The 23,653-nt window shown below is 37.6% G+C and overlaps 1 protein-coding gene across 8 annotated transcripts in view; it reads left to right on the forward strand.

Annotated features, from left to right (window-relative positions):
- Positions 1-23,653, forward strand: part of ULK4 (unc-51 like kinase 4) — a 250,315-nt gene that overhangs the window by 37,120 nt on the left and 189,542 nt on the right. For all 8 annotated transcript variants that reach the window (XR_010371656.1, XM_064444057.1, XM_064444056.1 and 5 more), the window contains 2 exons: positions 11,357-11,464; positions 15,942-16,025. Coding sequence is in view for 7 of the 8 variants with exons in the window: in XM_064444057.1 (XP_064300127.1) it covers positions 11,357-11,464; positions 15,942-16,025 (192 nt within the window). In the remaining variant the exon portion in view is untranslated. The remainder of the gene's footprint in view (positions 1-11,356; positions 11,465-15,941; positions 16,026-23,653) is intronic.

The raw sequence follows: 23,653 nt of genomic DNA on the forward strand, positions 1-23,653 counted from the left end.
AGGGAGTATGCAATAATCAATAAAGGGAACTAATTTAAAAGAAAATTTATGGAAAACCCTCAGTCTATAGAATTTTTTAAAATATGATAAATTCCATGTAGAATTTCTCAATCTAAAATATCCTACATGAATATTTTATTGATGGACATTGGTCTTCAAGTATGTTGTCAGCATGGCTTCTAAATCAAGTGGATAACAGGCCCGCTGCCTGGAAGCAGAAGAATATGACTTAGAGTAATTTCACGTAGAGTTAGGAAAAGAATAAAAAACCAGAAACATGATGTCCAGAAAAGACAAGGATGAATGGTAGAAACTTTCATATAATGATGATAGTTAAATATAGGGAAACAAAAAGGAGGAGGGGAAAAAAAAAAAAAAAGACCTCTTCGAATGCTCCTGCCAAATTTTGTTCTGTGATGACTGGTTTCTAGTTCCAGTTTACACTTTTAGATGTAAACCACCTCCACCTGACTGCCACTGAAAATGAACTGAAAATTGATTTCCATTCTGCTTGAGGCATAGACAGTTTTTATCATGGTAAGGGTTTGCAGAATTACAAGTATGTTTTAATTTCCAGTAATAACTTGCTGGCAGTCATACTAATAGATCAAAGATGGAGTAATACTGTAAATCTATACATTGCCACTTTACATCTTAAGGTTTAAAATACTTTCTCTTCTTGAATATGCTGTAGTTTTCACTTCTGGACTCCTAAAACTGCAGGGACACTTCTAGATATAGTTGAAATGGGTTGAGAATCTGCTACGGGTAATATATCAACTCCACACACTATTGTTAGGTAATGACTGTCTATCCAGATAAGAATCTTTCTTCTTTCTTCTCTTGTTATAACTGTACTATATCCATCCAGTTTGACAGCTAGTGTAAAAGGTGTAGGTAATTTATTGAATTTAAGATGCTTTTACCAGACAGTGTAGGACTTGCGGTTCCTTACTATTTACTTCACTAAAAGGGAAAATGTAGGCAGGTTGAACAGAAAAAATGTCCTATAGGTAAGAAGGAGACTTTTTGTCAGACTATGTAATTAAAATAAATCTGGTTTTTCCAGGTAATGAACTTTCTTTCCCGAAAATTTATACCGCTCTCTAACACTGAATCAAAATCTTTGGGCAGATTTTTTCCAAGTCTCATTTTTCCTTATGAAAGGATGAAAGAATATTTTAGGTCTTGTGCAAATCACTACTGTCAAGATTATAAGTAATCTGTGCACATGACAAAGTAGGAAACAGCTTGCCTTCCTCCTTTTAGGACATTTAAAATACATTATTAAAATTATATATTCATAAATACTTTATATTAATTAACAGTAAATGTATTTTCTAAAAATATCTGAATATATAAGATTATGCTTATGATATAGACGATGAGTCACAACATCCTATTTCATAGCTCCTGTTGCAAAGGACACAGTGAAGACCTTACGTTTGGTTAACAGCCCAGACGCTCTGCCTGTCCAATACGTCACATACTCTGTGAGCTCCCATGTCCTCCTGCACTTCTGTAACATTTGATTACTTAAATGTGCTCAGGTAGGGTCATAGGGTAAATGTTAGACTGTACACTCTCTAGAGAAAAAGAAGCCATTACCTGATTATGGTAAACATAGACTTGTGTTTGGGAGACCATAAACATTTAAGAATAGTGAATATCATCTATAATATGTGGTGGTGATTTAATCTAGAGTTTCTTCTGCCATAGTACCCCCATACAGTTCTATTAATCTTTGGATTCTGGTAATTTAATTGTGTTTTTCTTGATATAAATCTGTGTCATGGTTTAGCCAGCAGCTCAGCCCCACAGAGTCGCTCGCTCACTCCCCCACCGGTAGATGGGGGAGAGAATCCGAAGGGTAACGCTCGTGGGCTGGGATAAGAACAGTTTAATAATTAAAATTACAAGAAACAACAACAGAAATGCAATGTAAAGGAGAACAACGAGAGGCGCAAAACCCGGGGAGAGGGGGAACAAACTGCCGAAACAAACCACACACGACGCAGCCACCCGCCGACCCGACGCCGCGCCACCCCCGAGCTGCAATCTGCCCCCCCCTTAATATTCTGGTCACGGTGTCACGTGGTATGGAATGAACGTGCCATTGGCCAGTCGGGGTCAGCCGCCCCCACCATGGCCCCGCCCCTCCCAGCCCCCGGCCAGGAAGCTGGAAAGGTAGCCGACCCCCCGTGGTGAGGAGAATTAACCCCTTCTCAGCCAAAACCAGCACAATCTGCTTACAGTTAAAAAAATTAACCTTTAGTCAACAAATTTATCATAATATATGAAGATAATCAGTATAAAAATTAATGAAACTCATTCTTTTTCTCTGTACCAAAGATTTAATGATTTTATTGCAAGTCAGTCACTGATCTCGTGGCTCAGATTTCTTCAGGCAGATCTCTCTTGTTTAGAAACCAGTTTTTTTAAATGAAAACTTGAATTTATTGCAGTGTTGACTAGCTTAAAGAAATAACTTTTAGTTTAAATTTGGTTAACTTAGTTTTACCACTTTCATTCAAATATGATGAAAGAGTAGGAATTGGATTATCAGGAAAACAAATGACTTCTTTTATAATTTCTGAATAAAAATAATAACTAGGTCTGCTAGTCCTAAAATCTTGAAGGTGAGAAACAGTAATTTCTGTTCACCAATATCAAATATTGTTCTTTGATTTAATTTTCATTACTTTTAAACCTTAAATTGATGATTTTAATGAACAACCAAAAACCATAGAAGATGGATAATCTACTCAGTATATTTAAAGATAGTTTTAAAAAACTTAATTGAGTAGTAAGGCAGCCAAACAGATCTTAGTACAAGTTAGTAAAAGAATAATTTACTAAATACACATATGTGTATACACATATTTAGTAGAACATAGGATTCTGAGAATTTTAGGATTGCATACAAAAGTGTATTTAGTTAATAAATTGGTAGGTTTTGATGACACACTAACCATGCTTTGGGAAAATAAATATTACAGGTGCAAAACAAGATTAGCACTGATACTAAATCAGGGTTTTCTGCTAGTTGAGGTATATCATTAAAACTGATAATTTTGAACAGCCTGTCTTGATTCTCTATAGAAGATGCATAATTTGATTTGTATTTTCTTCATCAAGTCCTGGTTGCAAACAAACAAGCAATCTTAACTTGGGTGTCATGATGGCTTAATGTCCCTAGCTAGTCTGCTGGGACTATTATCTGCAGCTCATGTTATCACACAGCTCATGAATTTTGTGTAGTCTAAATGCTATTTCATGGTGTATTCACCCTCAGTGTAAAGAGGCAAAGTTGAGAGGTGTTAACTGAATATGGATGATGTCTGTAAATGCCACAGTGCTAAGGTACTTTTAGTGGTTGTGATTCCACAGTGAAAGTTGTTCTCAAAATATGTATTTCATCACAGAAGCAGGAGTAATTCTGTATAGTTATAGAAAGCAAATCTAATAAAGGACAAAATGCTATCATTATGTGTTCATCATTTAGTGCAGAACTGCTACTGAATCAATTTGACTACCGCTTTCTCAAGCTGATATATCAGAAGCTTTAAAATCTATTGATATATTTATTTCTTCACTTAAATATGAAAATGAAGCTCTCTCTGGAATAGCATGCTGTTTCAAGTTCCTTAATATCATCTGAAGAAATGTTCTAAAAGCACTTAAAGAAAACAGTTAATGAACATAGCATTACGTAGAAAAGGGGGACAAGGTCAAAGTTTGTTTAGTAGATCTTTTTGCTTTGATTTGAAGACTATATTTCCAGTTTTTATATGATTTCTCTGTACAAAGGTTGGAGTTATGTTATGAAGCTGTTAAGGTCAGAAGGAGAAGGACAATCAAGGAAAGTTGAGGGTAAAAACTCTTTAGTGCTCTGAGGAAGAAGTAGTTCTGTACTGCCAAATATATCTGTAAACTATTTAAAAAAAAAAAAGCACCTTTTACAACTTGTAGGACTGCAATTGGTTGTTTCCTGGGACGATTGTTAAACTCTAAACTCCTCATTTTTTTAAAAATATTTTTTAATATCTGATTCACCTTTGAGTTCCCTGTGTGCTTTTGTGAATGTCAGTGATAGGATTTTCACAGAGTACTTTTTTGCACAGTCTGCTAAAATAAGACTGATTTTCACAGATTATTTTATTTGAGCTTTTGAGACCTTTGTGTCAATATATTGCCTCTTTCTATATAGATGCAAATGACAGTAAGGTTGGACATGAGTTTACGTGCAAAAAGTATAATAACTTGCAAAAACATAAATTGCGTTTAATATTAGCAAAGGATCTAGGAGACAAGCATGTATTTACTGAGCAACTGATTTTATGCATCTATGGGTTTGTCATCGTAAAAAAAATTTAAACCTTGCCATGAAAGCAGTTCACAATCCAGCAACATCTACAAGTAGTTTTCCGATAAAGACCTGTGGAAGATGATGTCTTGCAATAAATCTGGAGCGACTTATGAGATGCTCATAAGCATTGAGGCAGTTTCTTATATCAGGATAATATCAAGGTATTCTGATATTCAAAACTGCAAGTCAGGAATGATAATGACTATATCTTTTGTTTTTTCAAGATCATGTATGCTTTTACTGGTCCTCTCACAGAAGATAACAGAATTTTTGTCGTCTGCATACATCTCAGTTAAACTACTTTCTAAGTTATACTGTTTTGCTATGTGTTTTTTCTTTATGGATTAAAAACTTAAAGTATGTTTTTACTTTTTTTTTAATTGGTGGATAGGTAGTATATGTGTATTCTATCAAGGATTTAATAATGTATTACATATTGTTATCGGGATGTATGCATAATGACAAATTTGCTTTGCAGTGATCAGCAGCCAACCTGTGTGTTTTGGCATTTATATGCGTTGCTTTATATAGAATGGGATTTATGTTCAAAATAACAATTTTCTTAAGTTTTCTGAAGAAACCTCAGAGTAACTCTCTTTAGCTGCTTCTTGCTTAATGGCTAGATGGGACTACGTTTTGCTAGGCCTTTTGAGGTAGTGGAAGGAAAGAGCATGTTTTGAAAGTAGAGAGCCAGGACTATTTCAGATAACCTTTGCCTTTGGCCAAACACTTCACATGATTTGTGGGAAAACCACAGTGTTGGTGTTGGTGGTTTGTTTGGTGTTGGTGGTTTTAAATTTTTTTTTTCCTGTGCTACTCAAAGTAAAGAGTGTGTGTCTCTAACTCTGAAACTTTTGTGTTACATCCTTCAGTTACCACGCATCTCTTCAAAGGCATGTCATGTTAAATCCTTCTCAGAGGACGGACTGTAGATTGTTTTGCTCTCTGCTTCAGGAGTAAGAACTGAAGCGGGTTTGGCCCATAGTTTTCTAACAGGAGAAACTAAAATTCCTTGGGAGCTTTATTGTGAATTGTTCATATGGATGACAATATCACCTTTCCATCACTCTAGATCAAACTCCTAAACTTATATGCTTCCCTTAGTCTCCTTCTGCATCCCTGTTATCCTTTCATCTGCATGTTTCCTCAACTTCAAGCTTCCCATTTCCCAGACTTTTCCTGTGACTACATTTGTAACACACAATCTATACCACTTCCTTGGTTATGTCCCGAAAACGTGTATATCTCAGTTGTTTGCTTCTGAGCTGCATCAATCCTTTGTCTAGCTAGTAGCTACAGCACTAGAAGAAACTTTTCGAAGCAAGATCTGCTGCTGTAGCTGCAGTGCAGGTATACGAATGTGGCTGTATTTTGTCATCCATCTTTACACTGGTCCTTTTCTTCCACATCAGAAAAATATGCAAAGTGGCATTATGGTCAGGAGCAGCATGTGTTCCCTCTCTGTGGCCTCATATTCAATACAGGCTACAGTCTCCCCAGCTCTATCCCTGTCACATAATAGCCCACGTGAACATGAAAGAGCTAGAGAACACATAATGGCAAACAAATCACAGATTAACCACCACAATTTAACCAGATTTTGTGAACTGCTTTGACTTTTCCAGGTCACCAAGTGAGGCGATTCCAGATTTTAAACATACTGTTGAGTTGGCAGGGTTCATCGAGGGGGCTTTAAACTAGGATCAAAGGGGGAAGGGGATGTAGCCAGGCCCACCAGAGAGGAGCCTAGGGGTGGCGTGCCAGGGTTGGGGGTGAAACCAATAGCCTAGCTCAAGTGCATCAACACCAATGCATGCAGCATAGGCAACAAACAGGAGGAGCTGGAAGCCATTGTGCAGCACGATAGCTATGATTTAGTTGCCATCACAGAGACATGGTGGGATGACTCTTATGACTGGAGTGCTGCAGTGGATGGCTATAAGCTCTTCAGAAGGGATAGGAAAGGAAGGAGAGGTGGTGGGGTGGCTCTGTATGTTAGGGAGTTCTTTGATTGCTTAGAGCTTAGCGACTTTGATGATAAGGTCAAGTGTTTATGGGTAACAATGAGGGGGAAGGCCAACAAGGCAGATATCCTGCTGGGGGGGTCTGTTATAGACCACCCAACCAGGATGAAGAGGTAGATGAAGTGTTCTACAAGCAGCTGGCAGAATATCACAATTGGTTGCCCTTGTTCTTGTGGGGGACTTCAATTTACCAGATGTCTGCTGGAAATACAACACAGCAGAGAAGAAACAGTCTAGGAGGTTCCTCTGGTGTGTGTAAGATAACTTCCTCACACAGCTGGTAAGTGAACCTACCAGGGGAGGTGCCTTGTTTGACCTCCTGCTCACAAACAGAGAAGGTCCGGTGGGAGATGTGGTGGTCAGAGGCCGTCTTGGGCTTAGTAACCATGATATGATTGAGTTCTTGATTCTTGGTGAAGTAAAAAGAGGGGTCAGCAGAACTACTACCATGGACTTCTGGAGGGCAGACTTTGGCCTGTTCAAGGCACTGGTTGGGAGAGTCCCTTGGGAGGAAGTCCTGAAGGGCAAAGGAGTCCAGGAAGGCTGGGCTTTCTTCAAGAAAGAAGTCTTGCAATTGCAGAAGAAGGCTGTCCCCAGGTGCCGCAAGATGAACCTGCGGGGAAGATGACCAGCCTGGCTGAACAGGGAGCTTTTACTGTCACTCAGGAAAAAAGAGAGTCTACCGCTTTTGGAAGAAGGGGCAGATAACACAAGAAGAGTACAGAGACCTCGTTATTTCTTGCAGGGAGAAAATTAGGCAAGGAAAAGCCCAGCTAGAACTCAACCTGGCCACTGCTGTAAGCGATAGCGAAAATTGTTTTTACAAATACATTAACAACAAAAAAAGAATCAAAGAGAATCTCCATCCTCTATTGGACGCGAAGGGGAACACTGCAACTGAGGATGAGGAAAAGGCTAGGGTACTAAATGCCTTCTTTGCCTCAGTCAGGTAAGACCAGTTTATCCCCAGGGTATTCAGCCCCCTGAGCTGGAAGGCAGGGACGGATCACAGAATAAACTCCCCATAATCCAGGAGGAAGCAGTTTATGATCTGCTGCTTCACCTGGACACTCACAAGTCTAAGGGGCTGGATGGGATCCACCCAGGAGTACTGAGGGGGCTGGCAGAGGAGCTTGCCAAGCCACTCTCCATCATTTACCAGCACTCCTGGTTAACAGGGGAGGTCCCATATGACTGGAGGCTTGCCAATGTGACGCTTATCTATGAGAAGGACTGGAAGGAGGATCCGGGAAACTACAGGCCTGTCAGCCTGACCTTGGTACCAGGGAAGGTTATGGAATGGTTCATCTTGAGTGAGCTCACCAAGCATGTGCAGGATAACCAGGGGATCAGGCCCAGCCAGCATGGCTTCATGAAAGGCAGGCCCTTCCTGTCCAACCGGATCTCCTTCTATGATAGGGTAACCTGCCTAGTGGATGAGGGAAAGGTGGTGGATATTGTGTACCTGGATGTTAGTAAAGACTTTGATACTGTCTCCCTCAGTATCCTTCTAGAGAAGCTGGCAGCTTATGTCTTGGACAGATGTACTCTTCGCTGGGTAAAAAACTGGCTGGATAGCTGAGCCCAGAGAGTTGTGGTGAACGGAGCTAAATACAGTTGGCAGCTGGTCACGAGCAGAGTTCCCCGGGGCTCACTGTTGGGGCCTATCTTGTTTAATATATTTATCAATGATCTGGATGAGGGGATTGAGTGCACCCTCAGTAAGTTTGCAGATGACACCAAGCTGGGCAGGAGTGTTGATTTGCTCGAGGGTAGGAAGGCTCTACAGAGGGACCTGGACAGGCTGGATTGATGGGCCAAGGATGGCTGTATGAGGTTTAACAAGGCCAAGTGCTGGGTCCTGCACTTGGGCCTCAAGAACCCCATGCAATGCTACAGGCTTGGGGAAGGGTTGCTGGAAAACTGCCCGGCAGAGAATGACCTGGGGGTGTTGGTTGCCAGCCAGCTGAACATGAGCCAGCAGTGTGCCCAGGTGGCCAAGAAGACCAACATCATCCTGGCTTGTATCAGGAATAGTGTGGCCAGCAGGAGTAGGGAAGTGATGGTGCCCCTGTACTCAGCACTGGTAAGGCCACACCTTGAATATTGTGTGCAGTTTTGAGCCCCCCAGTACAAGAAGGACATTGAGTTGCTGGAGTGTGTCCAGAGAAGGACAATGAAGCTGGTGAAGGGTCTAGAGCACAAGTCTTATGAGGAGCGGCTGAGGGAACTGGGGTTGTTTAGCCTGGATAAGAGGAGGCTGAGGGGGACCTTATTGCTCTCTACAAGTATGTGAAAGGAGGTTGTGGTGAGGTGGGTGTTGATCTCTTCTCCCAGGTCACTAGCGACAGAACAATAGGAGATGGCTTCAAGCTGCATCAAGAGAGGTTTAGATTGGATGTTAGGAAAAATTTCTATACTGAAAGAGTGGTCAAGCATTGGAATAGGCTGCCCAGAGAGGTGGTGGAGTCACCATCCCTGGAGGTATTTAAAAAACATGCAGATGTGGCACTTCAGGGCATGGTTTAGGAGACATGGTATTGCTGGTTGATGGTTGGACTTGATGATCCTAGAGGTCTTTTCCAACCTTAATGATTCTATGATTCTATGAAATATTAGCTTCTGCTGTACACTAGGCTATAGGAGTATTTCAGCTGTGTTGAAAACTTATGTGAGCCATCTCTCATGGTTCACCTGAAAGGTTCTGTCTGTTGTGAGTAATTTTTCTGTTTAGGGAAAGCTTCTTAACAGAGGCAAAACTATGAAGTTTTTAAGCGTTAGGGTGGTGGGACTCAGTCAGCTGAAGTGAATTCAGTAATTCCTGGAGCGTGCAATGAAGCTGATGTTCAAGACAGTTAGACTTGGGTCTTCCACAGAAGGAGAAAGGAGCCCACACTGATGGGCCCATAATCAGAACTGAAAAATTAATCTTTTTGTTGGGTTAATTTGAGACTAGTCTGCAAGATTGGCTATCAGATTCTCCATTTAAACCCAATGCAAAGTGTGAGAATTTATTGGGAAACTGACTGGACAAAGTAAGTGGTTTCCCAGAACTGCTGCTGTTTAAACCTTTTGTGTCTGTGTTGAAGTGCTACTTGTTTGTATTCAAATAGGACTGTAAATGTTGAGTTCCCTGAGATGAGTGATGCAAGTCTGTGCTCAGTGTGCCCTGTGTACAGGTAGCACTTGCTCAACTGGGAAAAACACCAGAGAATGTTTTTCAGCTCATTAAAGCTACTTTTAACATGGTTAAACAATAGGGAAAAGTTAAACTGGAAGAGAACAATAAAAAGCCCATTACAGTGATTCAGTATTTATTTCATCATGATTTGATTAGTTCGATGACCTTTGTAGAAACATTTGTGCTTCTTATCAGGTATTTGTAGCAGCATCAATTTCTAAGACCTGAACTCAATGACTTTGGGGTAGGACTGTCACAGAGTTAGTCCTACTTTAAAATACTTTTGAACTAGTCAATTTTTAAAAAGTCCATTTTTCTCTACTAAAGCATAAATAGAAATCTCACAGTGATACTGCTGATGTTTTTGGTGTTTAAAGGGGAAAGGAAGAGTTCATAAGCAGAAGAATTAAATAGAATTCATGCTCCATTTGTTAGAGTAAAGGAGATCATAATATGACGGTTTCTATTGCCTTTTTTTCTGTGTAATAGTGGAATATGCAATAAGTGTTTTTATTTCCATGAACTATTATTTTTTCCTGTTTCTGTAGGCTAAGATACTTTACAGCAATGCTTTCTCTGTTCAATAAATGTAGTGCAAGCTACTTCACACTTCATATTTAAAGTAATAATTAAAAAGTTGAATGTTTCTAAGGTTTAAAATGGACTAGTATGTGCAATATTACTGTTTATTTAAAATACAAAGTACATAAAAATAACTTCAGATCTCAGAGTATTATGCAAACTACTGGAAAACACTGACTTCACCAACAGTATCTGTTTATGGAGCTTATTTGCTGTAACTCATAAGTACTTTAAAAATATCAGAACTAAATCCTTCTCAACAGTCAAAGGAAATACTTAATGGACATAGGAAGTACTTCCTACTCTTGCAAGGCATTAATGTTTTAGAGCAGAGGGTATATGTATATTCGTCTTTCTTGCAATATAGAAGCCAGTTGTTCCTTTAATTTTATATGCTTTGTACATATTGGAGCACATTTGAACTGGGGAGCACACCCCAGCCAGCAGATAACATGCTTTTCAATTTAACGTGATAGCTAAATGATCCCTGGCTTCTTAAATGAGTCCAGCATTAAATGTTATGTTGAAATCTCTCCTATATGTGCATGGGAAAGTGATTCCTTAATAGATCACCTGCACAAGATGAATCAGAATTTTCAATTTCCCTCCACCCCCTCAATATAAATTATATATATATGTATACATATATATATATATATGCGCCCTTTTCAAACAGAAGCTCTTGAGGTACAGAGAACTAAAATGAAACTACTAGTTCTCACGCAGTGAGTTGCCAATAAACTCAGAGATCAGGAGGCAAAACATTAAGAGTTCCTATCTCTTGATTTAATATCTACACAAAAGACAGCGCTTCTTATCTTTATTATTTGTTCTTTTTGTAACCTGATAGCGAAGAGAATTTATATATCTTTTGATAAAAACATAGGAACAGCAAATAGACTACTTTTTTCCTGGCACATCTGTTGTCCTGAGGGAAAGGAAAGAAGGGATGGCTGACAGTTTGTCACCTAGGCTATTTCCTTATTTCATTTTTCTCCATGTTGTGTATATAATCTGTTTTGGAATTGGTTTTTTTGTCTTTCCATGCTTACTAAATCCTTTGCAAATGCTCCTTAGCATAAGTGAAGGGTCTATCACTAAGATGGCATTTCAGATAACAAGCTTGTTACCTTTAGCAGTACATTTTGCTTGAGAAAAGATTATACATCTTGTTCTATGATTTATTTTTTTCTATTTTAGGCGATTATACTTTTAACTGAACTCATCAGAGAGAACTTCAGGAATAGCAAATTGAAACAATGCCTTTTGCCAGCACTTGGGGAGCTTCTTTACCTCATAGCCAGCAAGGTAGGACTGTCAAGTGATCCTTAAAAATATAGTAAATGTGAAGAAAAAATTCCCATGGAGAAGTAGACAAAAAAACCAAATTACTTCATCATTTGTATCCTCAACAGTTTCATGTCCTTTTATGTTCTGTGATACTTTTTCTGCTTTAAGAAATATGTTGGTCCAAACATGTACTTGATCTGAGATAAATAAAATTGTACAAGTAGAATTGTACAAGTACAATTCAAGTACAGAGTTTCAACTTCATAAAACAATTTAATCAATCATCATAATGACTGCTGGCCTCCAAGTGGCAGATCTAAGTGTTAGAACATCTTGGCTAGAGCTTTGATTAAATAGGACGTATCAGTACAGCCTATGATATCAATACATTAATATATCTAGTCCATATTAGATCTTGTCCTAGCACGGTTGGATTCACAACGTTGCGGAAAAGGAAATGGAGTGATCATGACTCATTTCAAATGGGATTATGGTGATTCCCGCCTAGAACTGATTGAAACCTTCAGTCTAGAAATAGTAGATTAAAATAGTAAATTATTCTATTCTAAAATAGAAAAAATAATAGGTTAAAATAAACAGAGGTTATTTGTAGAAGAGAAATGCTATTACTAGTAGGAATTGAAGATGACAGCTCCTCTAAACCCTCACCTTTCTTTTTCTGTTTTCAGAGTAAAATACTTTGGTTTACATATTAGAAACAAAGGTGACTTCAGACAGAAAAAGCCTAGCCCTAGCTTCTCTGAAGCCTTTGTCTTAACTGCATTGTCTAATTGCTCTGAATGCTATCATATTAGTTATCAGTCTGTCAGGTCACCTGATAAAGCAATGAAAATACCAAATGGATCTGTATTTTGGCTTACTCTAGTTACAGCTTTGTGCTGAGCTTCCATGTTCTATTGTCCTCATCCCCTAGCTCCTTGGTGTGTTCCACAAGATTAAATGGTTGCCTTGTTTTTTGTAGGTTAGCAAGTATCGTTCTTTTCTGGTTAGATAATAAATACCTATCAAACACACACAGTCACAGAACTTGTTCTAACACTGAGAAATTATATTATGGAAAATACATGCAGAGTCAGTTTATATGTTTTCATTCTTTCTCAGTTTTCCTTGGGGGAAAAAAATTTGTACTTAACATCATTAGACAGATTGCGAACTATATAATTCTTAACCACTTAAAGCTAAATAAACTTAAAACTGCAACTTGAAAATTATATTTGGCAAGAGTTTTTTGCACTGTTTGATTTTATTTTGAAATTAAACTTTAATGATTGAAACAAATATGTTTATGCTGGCTCTATAACAGAAAAATTATTTGCATGAACTCACCTGAATAGATTTTTCTTTTCTTCTGAAAATGTGAACTGACAAATTTTTGAGTATTTATAAACTTCACAATGTTTGAAGCATGATAACTTTTATTTAAATGACAGCGCTCTCATGTTTTAGGAAGATCTATAGTAATGGCTTGCATAGCTTTGAGTTATAACTAAGAAATTATTAGAGAACAGGAAGAAATATTTGGAACTAAGCTACACATATGAACTCAAGGCATTGTGTCTCAGTAAAGCTTCAAAAGTATCAGCGTGATTTGTATGCTTGGAGACATTAACGTTTTTTATTATTTTTTAAGAAAAGCCCGTTATAAAGCTTTTTGTTTCTCAATACTGTACCTACTTAACCTCAGAATACTGTAGCATTGTAGGCATTTTGTTGCTCATTAAGCTGCAGAACAGTAGTATTGAAAGACCTTGCCAAGATCACGGATCAAGCCAATGGTGGTATAACAAGATGAAACAAGAATGTTTATTCCCAAGTTATATCTTTAAACAGCAAAGCTTTATGCCTTGACTAATTTAAGGAAAGGATCATAACTGCATCTGATTCATTAGGAACCATACACAAAATATTTTTGTTTTTCTTGTGTTCTTCCATTTTGCTGTTCAGCCTGCTTGATTGTTTTATCAAGCTGCTAGGTATTTATCATTTAAACAGTAATTTTTGGGGGACATGGCTGATTTTATTTATTCCCTCTGGGGTTTTGCGAAGTGTTTCTACGTTTTACCACAATATAAATATGAAATAATGATAAAGATTACTTCTTTTTTTAGATATAAATATTTGGTAAACCATAAATTATCAAACACTTAAAATCGAGTTTAGCTGTCTAGGTGCAGCATAATTCATTAGGCTAAATACAGCATTGCCAGTTGCATTTCTGTGGTTTAAGAAATACTGGGGAAAAAGTCCAGATAATCATAATGGTCCTCTGCAATCCTAAACTCTCATGTTACGTGTGTACTTGCAAATGAGATCTCATAACTCAGATCTTATGCTCCATCTCTGCATTTTTCTTCCAAACAGAAGCCAAGAGCAATGCACAGGTAGCATGAGCAGACCCCAGGGAGGATGTTCTGTTACTCCTAAGCAAATTGCCTTGAGGGAAAACTTTCAAGTTCTATGTGATATATCTATTCTTTTAATGCTGTTTGTGTTATTAGGGTACAGAACCTGAAGTTTAATCAAAATCAACATGGGCTGTGAGCAAAAAGTAGGAAGATCCCCCAGAGTTTAGTGATTGATGATATATTTAAATTCATTAAATGTCTAATTGTGTAAGTATGTTTAGGTAATTAAGAATGGTGCTAATTTTCAGGCACCTTATGTGTTTTTGTTGGGGTTTTTTTTAGTTTATAACTAGAGACTAAACCTTGCAGAAAGTCATTAATCAGTCTGAAGAATGGTAGAACTAGTAATGTTTCAGAACTGCACCATTTCTTAAGGCTTTTTATTTTATACTACATTTAATATGTATGGTTACAGAAAAACTTGACCGGATTTCTGATAAAATTAGGTGAATAAAATGAAAAACAAGACCCATTTCAGTTCCAGTGTAGGCTGTCATTTTAACTGTCTTGACTCCTAGCCTTGTCATGCATTTTCCAAGTGGAGAAGATTCCAGTTTTGACTGTTAGAAAGTAACCTACCATCCTTCTTTGAACATTGGGCAGTATTTTCTTAAACTTACACACTATGCCTTGGAAGACAAACTATGATTAAATGTCAACATGTTGTTACTCAGATAAGATGAAGGAGGTGGAATGTAGTAAATCTGATGTCTCTGTCAGATGTCAAACCACTTTTTTTATTATTGTCTGTAAATTACTTCTAAGGAAAATTGTTCCATACCTCCTAATACAAAGTTAGCAGAAATAAGGCATAAAAAAATGGGGACATTGAATGAACTAATTTTCTCTAATATATGTGGCAAATGAAGTTTTGATTTATTTTCAGTAAAGAAGGAAAATTAATTTCAGTTGGCAATTCAGTAACAGTCTTCCCTGCTAATGTGCCATGCTTTAAACAAACGCCTGACATAATCCAACATACATGATTTGATAAGCGTAGGCCACTCAGAAATCAGGAAATTGAGAAAGTATAATTTCTTTCTGCATCGTTAACCCTCACCTTGCCCATCCTATGCTTTTTATTATAAACTGTTAATTAGAATGCTAAAAATAGCTTACTAATATAATCAATAGAGTTCAAGAAATGTGTAATTTCTGAAGGAACTGTTGCTTGTCATCCATTGTCTGCTTATTAAGAGAAACTATGCATTGATTTCATGGCATATCATTTTCATACCATCCGATGCCTATTATTTCTCCCTTTCTTTCCCGAAAGAGGCTATTTTTTTTTTTCCACTTGCCAATATCTCTGTTATTAGCTGTTATTGGCCTAGGTATGGAGGTTGTTTTAGTTAAATCTTAATAATATGCAAGTGTCTTCTTTTAAACTTGAGTGGCGGTGGGAAGTGGGGTTCATTAACTTCTAATGGAAAAATCAAACCTCTGATTCAAGTAGCAGTGAATTAGCCTCTCTAGCAGGGTGTTTTCAAGGAAATATACATAAAGGTCTTGATTGTTGATATGTACTGTACTGTATGTAGGTTGATATGTACTGAAGGCTATTCTGTCCAGTAAGTTTTGTTGAATAGTTTATATCTATCTGCATGACTTTGAATATTTTTTTTCCAAAGCAAGTTCACATTTTTTTTAGCTGCCAGACAAAATAATTTTGTTTGTTTGGTGTAATTAAATCACACTTAAAGAGAAGTATTCTTTAATAATCAGATGTTTCTTTCTGAAGTGATCAAAATGATTGAGCGGAATGCAAGAATATTTTTGTGTGTATAATTTAGAAGGAATCAATGAAACCCAGAAATATTAGGAGAAATTATTTTATGGATTTTGGAGGCTATTCAAATAAGCTAATAAAATATCAATTTCTGTGTTGCACATGAAACAACATTAAATAGTAATACTGCCCTGGAATTTAATATTTTTTCTAGCATCTGTTAATTTGAAAATGTGTATAATATGAACTTTATTAAGAATCTCTTACACATTTTTTATGAGTGAGATTTTTTTGGTGTTTTTTTTCTATTTAATAATTTGTGCCGTTGGCTTCATTTCAGGAGGGAAAAAGGGAACACCCCAGAGAATGCTGGGCCGTTCCCTCGGCTGCTTACACTGTGCTAATGAGGTGTCTTCGAGAAGGGGTAAGGCTCTTTCGTTGTCCTCAATAGAATTTCTCCACTGTAATAACCCTTTAGGCATTGTGTGAGGATTGTAGCCTGCAGCAGTACAGTTCTTTGTCGACCAGGTATTGCTCTTGAATTTAAATAATCGTGATGAGACCATGACCTAAGCAGGAGATTAATGCAAAAATGCAGTGTTGTTCTCTTTACATTCAACATTTATGTATTGCTGCTTGTTTTATGCAAATAGGATAGTAAATATAGACTACTGTTAATAAATGTGGAATTTATTAATGCTATGGCTTTTTTTTGAGGAATGTTCTGACAATTTGTACTCTTGCAATTTGATTTTCATACAGTGTATCTCTGAGCAAGTTTTACTCTCTGTTTTGAAGTGACCGGTGCACAGTTTTTGAAAACTATTATCCTACTGGGTAGTTAGCATTCTTTTGAGGCCGAAAAGTAGTAATTAGTTTTATTCTCGTTCATGTGCTACGCTGTATTCTTCATTTTTCTTGGTGATGACTTATCTGTGTTAGAAGAAGGGAAGAAAAACATGCATATAGTTCCAATTTGTAAAATGGAAAAGAATTGAGTAGAGGGTTGGCATTTACTGTTTATATGAGATCACTTGACTTTTTTTTTTTTTTCTCAAGGCAGAAAACATGTTGGAGGTTGCTGGAGGGGGGGAAGCAAGAGAAATGCCTTTTTTTTTTTTCCTTTTTTTGAGATATTTATTGCCTACAGATTGTGATTGATAGAGGAAGAGTCTAGATGCATTTTAACATCTTCACACCTTCAGGTGATCAAGAACACACAACTGTGTGTACATTGTGGAACATTTCCAGCTCATAAATTAGATTAAGATGTCATTCTAAGGCACATTAGTGAGAATCTATTTAATTATAAATTTAGTAATGGAAGATTTGCTATTTCTGAATATTCAGTGTAGAGAAGCTAAATCAAGACATCCATAAGACACTAATGTATTCCTAGAGAACAAAGTATCTTCTTAGTCCTGAAACATGTCAAAATTTTCTTAATAATTTATCTTGATAGATTTTTCTTGAAAAAATAACACAAAATAGAAATATATTTCCCATGCAATAGTTTGAATTAAATTTAATTAAGTGTAAATTTAAAGCTATGTCTAGGCTAACCAAGCACAGCTGTGTATCTCTACACTTTCTGTTTGTGAAGATACTTGAAGTTTGTAAGGGAGTTTAAGTATTCATGCTTGTTTGTGTGGATACAGTGCAAATATACTAATACAAATCGCTCTGTCTCAGCTGTAGCAGACTCAGCTTTCCAGAACAGCACCATTTGAAGAATCAAAAATATCTAGGAACATGGAAAGTACTTCACAACATATGGAAATGGAGAGAGAAACTTACCACACTCTATTATTAACTTTTACAATTTCTTTTGCTGCCTTTTTCCTCCACTCTTGTAGCAATCCTCTTCTTATCCTCCATAACTTAATCAGCCACCCATCTTTCTTGGAAAATGATGTTGCAGCACCTAAAACTAGATGGTTAAAATCATATTATTGTTAGGCATCTGTTTGCAAGAGGTTTTTTTTTTAAGGAAAGAATAGTCAGATATAAAACAAGTTCTTGTGCCAGATGTTTTAGATGCAGGGGTGGAAGAAGAATGCACAAAGATGGAAAAACAGAGGGAGAAAGATTTTAAAGTATTCAATTTCATTTAGGGTGTCCCTTTTGCATATTTGTTTCAAAACACGTAAAAGTAGGACTACTGAAGTAGGTGCATCCAGGATGATAGTATCTCACTCTCTTCAGTCTATCGCATTACTTAGTGAAAAAGTAGATCTCACAATGTTTAGCAGCAGAAGTTACACAAAATTTTACTTCATGAAGTTTTATGAGAGCATCTGTGCAGTGTCATCAGACTGACTTAAAATATAACCAAATGTCTCAGTGATTTCTTTTAAAACATGTTTGCAGCTGTAAGTCTATAGAATACTTTAGGATGGAATGGACCTCTGGAGGTCATCTAATCCAACCTACTACTCAAAGCAGGTCTAAATAGATCAGATTGCTCAGGGGCATGTCTATTTGACTCTTGAATGTCTCTAGGAATGGTGGTCCCACAATCTCTCTGGGCAATGCCTGGACCACCCTCATAGTAGAAAAGTTTTTCCTTATACATGATTGCAGTTTCCCATGTTATAACTTGTCGCTATTGCCTCTTGTCCTATGGCCGTGCACCTCTGAGAACATCTGTCTCTAACTTCTCTTTATCCCTTGATCAGATAGTTGTAGACAGCAATAACATCTGTGAGCCTTCTTTTCTTAAGGCTGAAGAGCATTCTCAGCCTTTCCTTGTATGTTGTATGATCCAGCCCTCTGACCAACCTGATTCCTTTCTATGATGGGGACGTGACTGGTGCTATGTACAAGGGGACAACAGTGGATGTTGTATGCCTTGACTTTAGGAAGTCCTTTGGCACACTCTCCCATACTCCCCTTATCACCAAATTAGTGAGATATGGACTGGATAAATGGAGGATAAGGTGGGCAGGAAAATTTGCTCAAGTGATCAGTGATGCAAAGTCCAGCTGGCGGCCAATAACTAGCAGTGTCTCTTGGATCAATACTGTTTAATGTCTTCAGTAATGACCAGAGGAATCAACTGAATTGCATTCTCCAGCTGAATAACACCAGATTGGTGAGAGGAGCAGCATCAATATGCTAGATGTCAGGGGTGCTAGTCAGAAGGACTAGGACAGTCTGGAGGAATGGGCTGATGGGAATCTCATGAAGTTCAACAAAAGTGGGAGCAAGGGCTTTCTTCTGGGATGGAATAACCCCCTGCAACAGTACGAGCTCCCTAGGAAGAAGCTCTGCAGGAAGGGACTTGGGGATATGCAAAAGCATAGCCAGCAGGTTCAAGGAAGTGATTCTTCCCCTTTTGTTCAGCACTAATGAGACCACATTTGGAGTACTGTGTTCACTTTTGGGCTCCCCAGTACAAGAAAGATGTTGACATTCAAAAGTGAGATCAGCAGGGTGCTACCAAGGTGAAAACTGGAAGAAAAAATCCCTAATGCTCAGAATTGCTTCTTAATTCATTGCCAGATATGTTATGTTATAGCATGTTTAATGTTTTTAGTTATGTTCATATAGCCTTTTCCACAGAGAATAAAACACAACCTATGGTCTCATGTAAAGAAAATCAAGATCAAGTGCCTTGTATCTTTTTGTTTGTAAGGGGAAGCAAATAGTAAGAAAAATTTAGTTCGAACCTTTGGAGGTTATGTGGTCCAGCCTCCTGTCAAAACATCGCCAACTTCTAGTTACATTCGACATAAAAGTTATCTTAGGTTGCTCAGGGTACCTTAAGCTTTAAGTAACTCCAATGGTGATTTTTCTGCAAATTCTGTGCCTGTTTCAGTGCGAAACTGCTATCATGGTGAAAAATAATTTTCCTTATAGCTAACTGGGATTTCCCTTGCTACAACTTGTCTCCATTTCCTCCTGAAAGGAAGTACCTTTCACTGGTGTCTCCAGGAAAAGTCTTGTGCCATCTTCTCTGAAATGATCTGTGAGATGTTGGAAAACACCCTTTATATCCTTAGGTGTCTTTTTCTTTGGGCTGGACAAACTTAACCGTCTTAGCCTGTGCTCCTGGCCCTCAGTCATCTTGGTGGCCCACCTCTGGACTGCCAGATGTCAAAGTCCACCTTATAATGGGGAACTAAACTGGGACACAGTAGGCCAAATAGTCTCATATTTCAGAATATAGGTGAAAAAACAGCTTCCTCAGTCAGCTGGCTGCACTGATATGAAATGCAGCCCAGTATGCAGAGTCTCCAGATCCTTCTCTGCCCCACTGCTTTGTGGGAGTTATTCCATCCTGCATGTAAGACTTTGCATTTGACTGTTAGAACTTTCAGGAGGTTTCTAACTTCCCATTTCTCCAACTTAAAATCTCTCTGTTTGGTGGCCTAAACTTCCATTGATTCAACCTCTTGTGCAAAGCTTGTGTCATCAGTGACATGCTATGATTAACAGTATTGGCCCCACTAATGGCCCCCATAATGACCCTTGATAGCCCCAACTACCACAGTTGAACTTGGTACTGCCTGATCACAACCCTTTGAGTCAGGTGGTCCAATCAGCTTTCTACTTTCCTTCTAGTCAACTTAAGTCCAAGTCTTTGCTCTTTGGTTAAATATGGGAAACTATCTGGAGAGCCTTGTTAAAGCTGAAATAAATTAAACCCACCAGCCTCTGTTAGTGCACTAAGCCAGTTGTCTCGTAACCAAAGTTTGTCACATTGGTCAGGTAGTTTTTGCTCTTGATAAATCTGTTGTAACTGTTACCAGTTGTCTTGCCCTTCATGTACCTGCAAATAGCTTCCAGGAGAGCTTGATCTGTAATTTTTCCAGGAACAGAGTTAGGGATTCTTCTTCTTGCCCTTTGGAGGGTGGGCCTGCCCTTTGCTTCCCCTCTGTGCTCCCCCACTCAACAGGCGGATCTCCTGATCACCAATAACTTTTGAAGATGTGTGTTCCCTCACAACAATGTTGACTGACTGCCTCAGCACTTTTTGTTGCGTCCTTTCTGGTTCAATGGACTTAGGCATGTCCAGTTTGCTTAAGTGTCCTCTGCCTCCATCTTCTGGACCTGTAGGTATACTTCACTCCCCCAGATTTTGCTATTTGGCACGCAGGCATGGCATGCCTGAGAGCAGTGAAGATTGAGGCAGAGAAGGCACTGACCTCCTGAGCCTTTTCCATGTCCTTTGGCCCTTCCTTGTTCAACAGTGAACCCACTTTTCCAAAGTCTTATTTTTGTTACTGATGTACCAATAGAAACCCTTCTTGTTGCCTTTCAGACCTCTCCAGTTTTCAAATCAGTGCTCTTTTCTGCTAACCTAACACGCTGGCTCTAATGTGATTGGTTGGTTTGTTTCTTTTTTTAAGTGAGTCAACTTTTTCATTGCTCTGGTAGCAGGCATAGAGCCACTTTGCCTGGGCAGTGAGTGGCTCACAGTGTTTAGTGGCTGATATGCATGTGTGGTAGGGGAGTGTGTGAATTACAGCACGCTCACCCCCACCCCCAGCATCCGGCTGTGAAATAGCAGATAACAGAAATAGTTAAAATGAAGAGTCTAGAATTTCTTAAGGTCTGACTTAAAACTAAAATGATGTTCTGTGTAAATTTTATTGCTTGCACTAGTAAAGTACTGGATGTGAAAATCCTGAAAATATGTCTAAATTTGCCTTCACTGTGCTTAATGTTCTTGGGCTGCAGCCTAAGATCTTAGCTGCTGTATTTCTTTATTTTATACTTGTAGCCTGTCATCTGTTATTTATTCAATATATTTCCCTGATCTAACAATTTATTACATGTAAGTAAGCTTTGCATTCTTGCATTAGTAATTAAGAAATTATAATTAAATTTAATTGAATTATAAATTTATTTTAAATGTTCTTATTTAATTAAATTTTACATCAGTATGTTTTCTGGAGTGAATACTTGTATATGGTCTCAGCATTTATGAAAATGGCGAAGTAACTTTTTGTAATAAATTCTGACTTACCACAGTGTGTTAAGTATGTGTTAAGAAGCTTTATTTGATGTATTTAATAAGAATTCAAGAAAATAAAACCAACTTATGTCATTCAGTACTATAGTTTATAAACGTTTGTGTTTTGTAAGGTAAATTCACTCTTCTTCAGTTTCATTATGAACTACTATGAAGTGTACTTGGATCTCTGGAGTTCTATAAGATTTGTCATTATCAGAGCAGAATTGCCCTCTGAAACAGAACAGTAGAACAGGAAGGAATTTGAGATGTACGTGTGTCCCTTTTATTGCCTATAAATGAAGAAAATGTTCAGAAAATGCAGGTAGTGTCATTTCCACATAGCTTATGCCTGAAAATCTTAACAGTGACAAAAAGTGTATGTATAGGTGAAAGGAGTTTTAGGATGGTGGAATAGAAGATTGGCGAAGTCTTTTATCTGTAGGAGATTACAGGTTCGGATTTCCTGCACTTCAGTGTTGTTAACCTGAAATAGAAGTTGATTTTCAACTCAGGCAAAAACCAGGCATGTTCAGTGATGTGTCAAAATAAGGAAATTGGTATACTCATAAGCAAGTAAATGATAAGCCCAATTTGACATGTTTAGTAGTGGTATAATGTTGCCATCTGACAGGAAACATGTAGTAAATATTCCAGTATTTATTTACTAATCTTCTCCAACAGTTGTTTCCAACATTGATGCAAAGGGCTTGTTCTAGGCATCTATATTTGTGTCTAAGTTCAACTTTTAAAGATTTGTGTGCTGTCTCTAAGATAGCAGGGTCTCTGATTTCTACAGCTAAAATGCTTAGTTCTTACAGTTCCTGTATCATGTAGTCATGAAAGATACTTTCTGTTTCAGAAATGATATTCCTATTTAATATTAAGTAACTAATGCTAATGTGGCTACTCTTTTCCTTTTAGTCTATTTCACTTAGTTTAATCAAAACTTACCCTTGTCTGCTTCACCCAAATGTATCATCCTTCCTCTTATTTGAATCTCCTTATTGACTCTGCATATACTTTTTTGCTTTTCATTACTACATTTAAGGCTCAACCTAATCCTAACTAAGTGAAATTTCAGCTTTAGTTTTTGCTTTACATGTGCTCCTCTTCACACTTATGTTCCAGTCAATCCTCTCACCTTTCTGCTTCCACTGCTTTCTCCCTTACATTTGCCCCTCCCTTCCTTTAGATCCTCCTTTTAAACATTTTTATTTTCGGATAGTCGTCTTAGAACTAATAATCTTTCCCATACCCAAACTACTCTTTGATGTCTCTTATAATTTTTCTTGTCTGATTTAGTCTGGATTATGTCACTTTGACGAGGTCCTTCACTAAAACTAGGCAGCAAAGTCAGAAACTGTGTGCAAGCCTCCTTTTAAGTCTTCCTGTGTGGAAGCAGAGAGGAACCGTTGAAAAAGCTTTCAGGTGCTTGGTGGCTGTCCATTTCTGCTTTCAAATGATATGCAAATATAAGGTACACAATTATATACAATTTTAGTAATTACTTCATAGAATCTGGACAAAAAAAATATATAGGCAAAACACTTGCACAGAGAAATGGATATATACAACTATAGTTAATTAGCTGTATATGGCTTTTAGAATGTGATTAATCCTCTCATTTTAAAGCATGGCACCTGAAGAATTCTTTTAAATCCGAAATAGTGAATGAGGTTACAAAGGATAACTTCCTGTCTCTTGGATGTGCAAGGTACTGTGTAAGCAAGATTTTTCATAAATTAGAGCTTGCCAGTAAGCTATATAGTACACATTTCCCTCTTTCATGTAGTCTTTTTCCTTTATGAGGGAGCAAGATATAGGTCTGAGAGTTTTGTTTCTGAACTGATGAGGAATTTCAATAATAAAATATAACTGTAAAAAATAATTGCCAATATATAATATAAGGTGGTATGCTTTATAATGTACATTCTTAGCCAGAGCAGTTCCTGTAGAGTTAATCTGGAGGAAAAAGGAGAATTTGGAGGACAGGAGAATAAAATCATAACTATTTCCTCAGGAAGTATAGGACAGTCTATAGTATAAAAGTGATAGTCTGAATCATATATGTTCTCACTTTTAGTTCTTCT

Source organism: Phalacrocorax carbo, chromosome 2, assembly GCF_963921805.1.
Source record: "Phalacrocorax carbo chromosome 2, bPhaCar2.1, whole genome shotgun sequence".
NCBI lineage: Eukaryota > Metazoa > Chordata > Aves > Suliformes > Phalacrocoracidae > Phalacrocorax > Phalacrocorax carbo.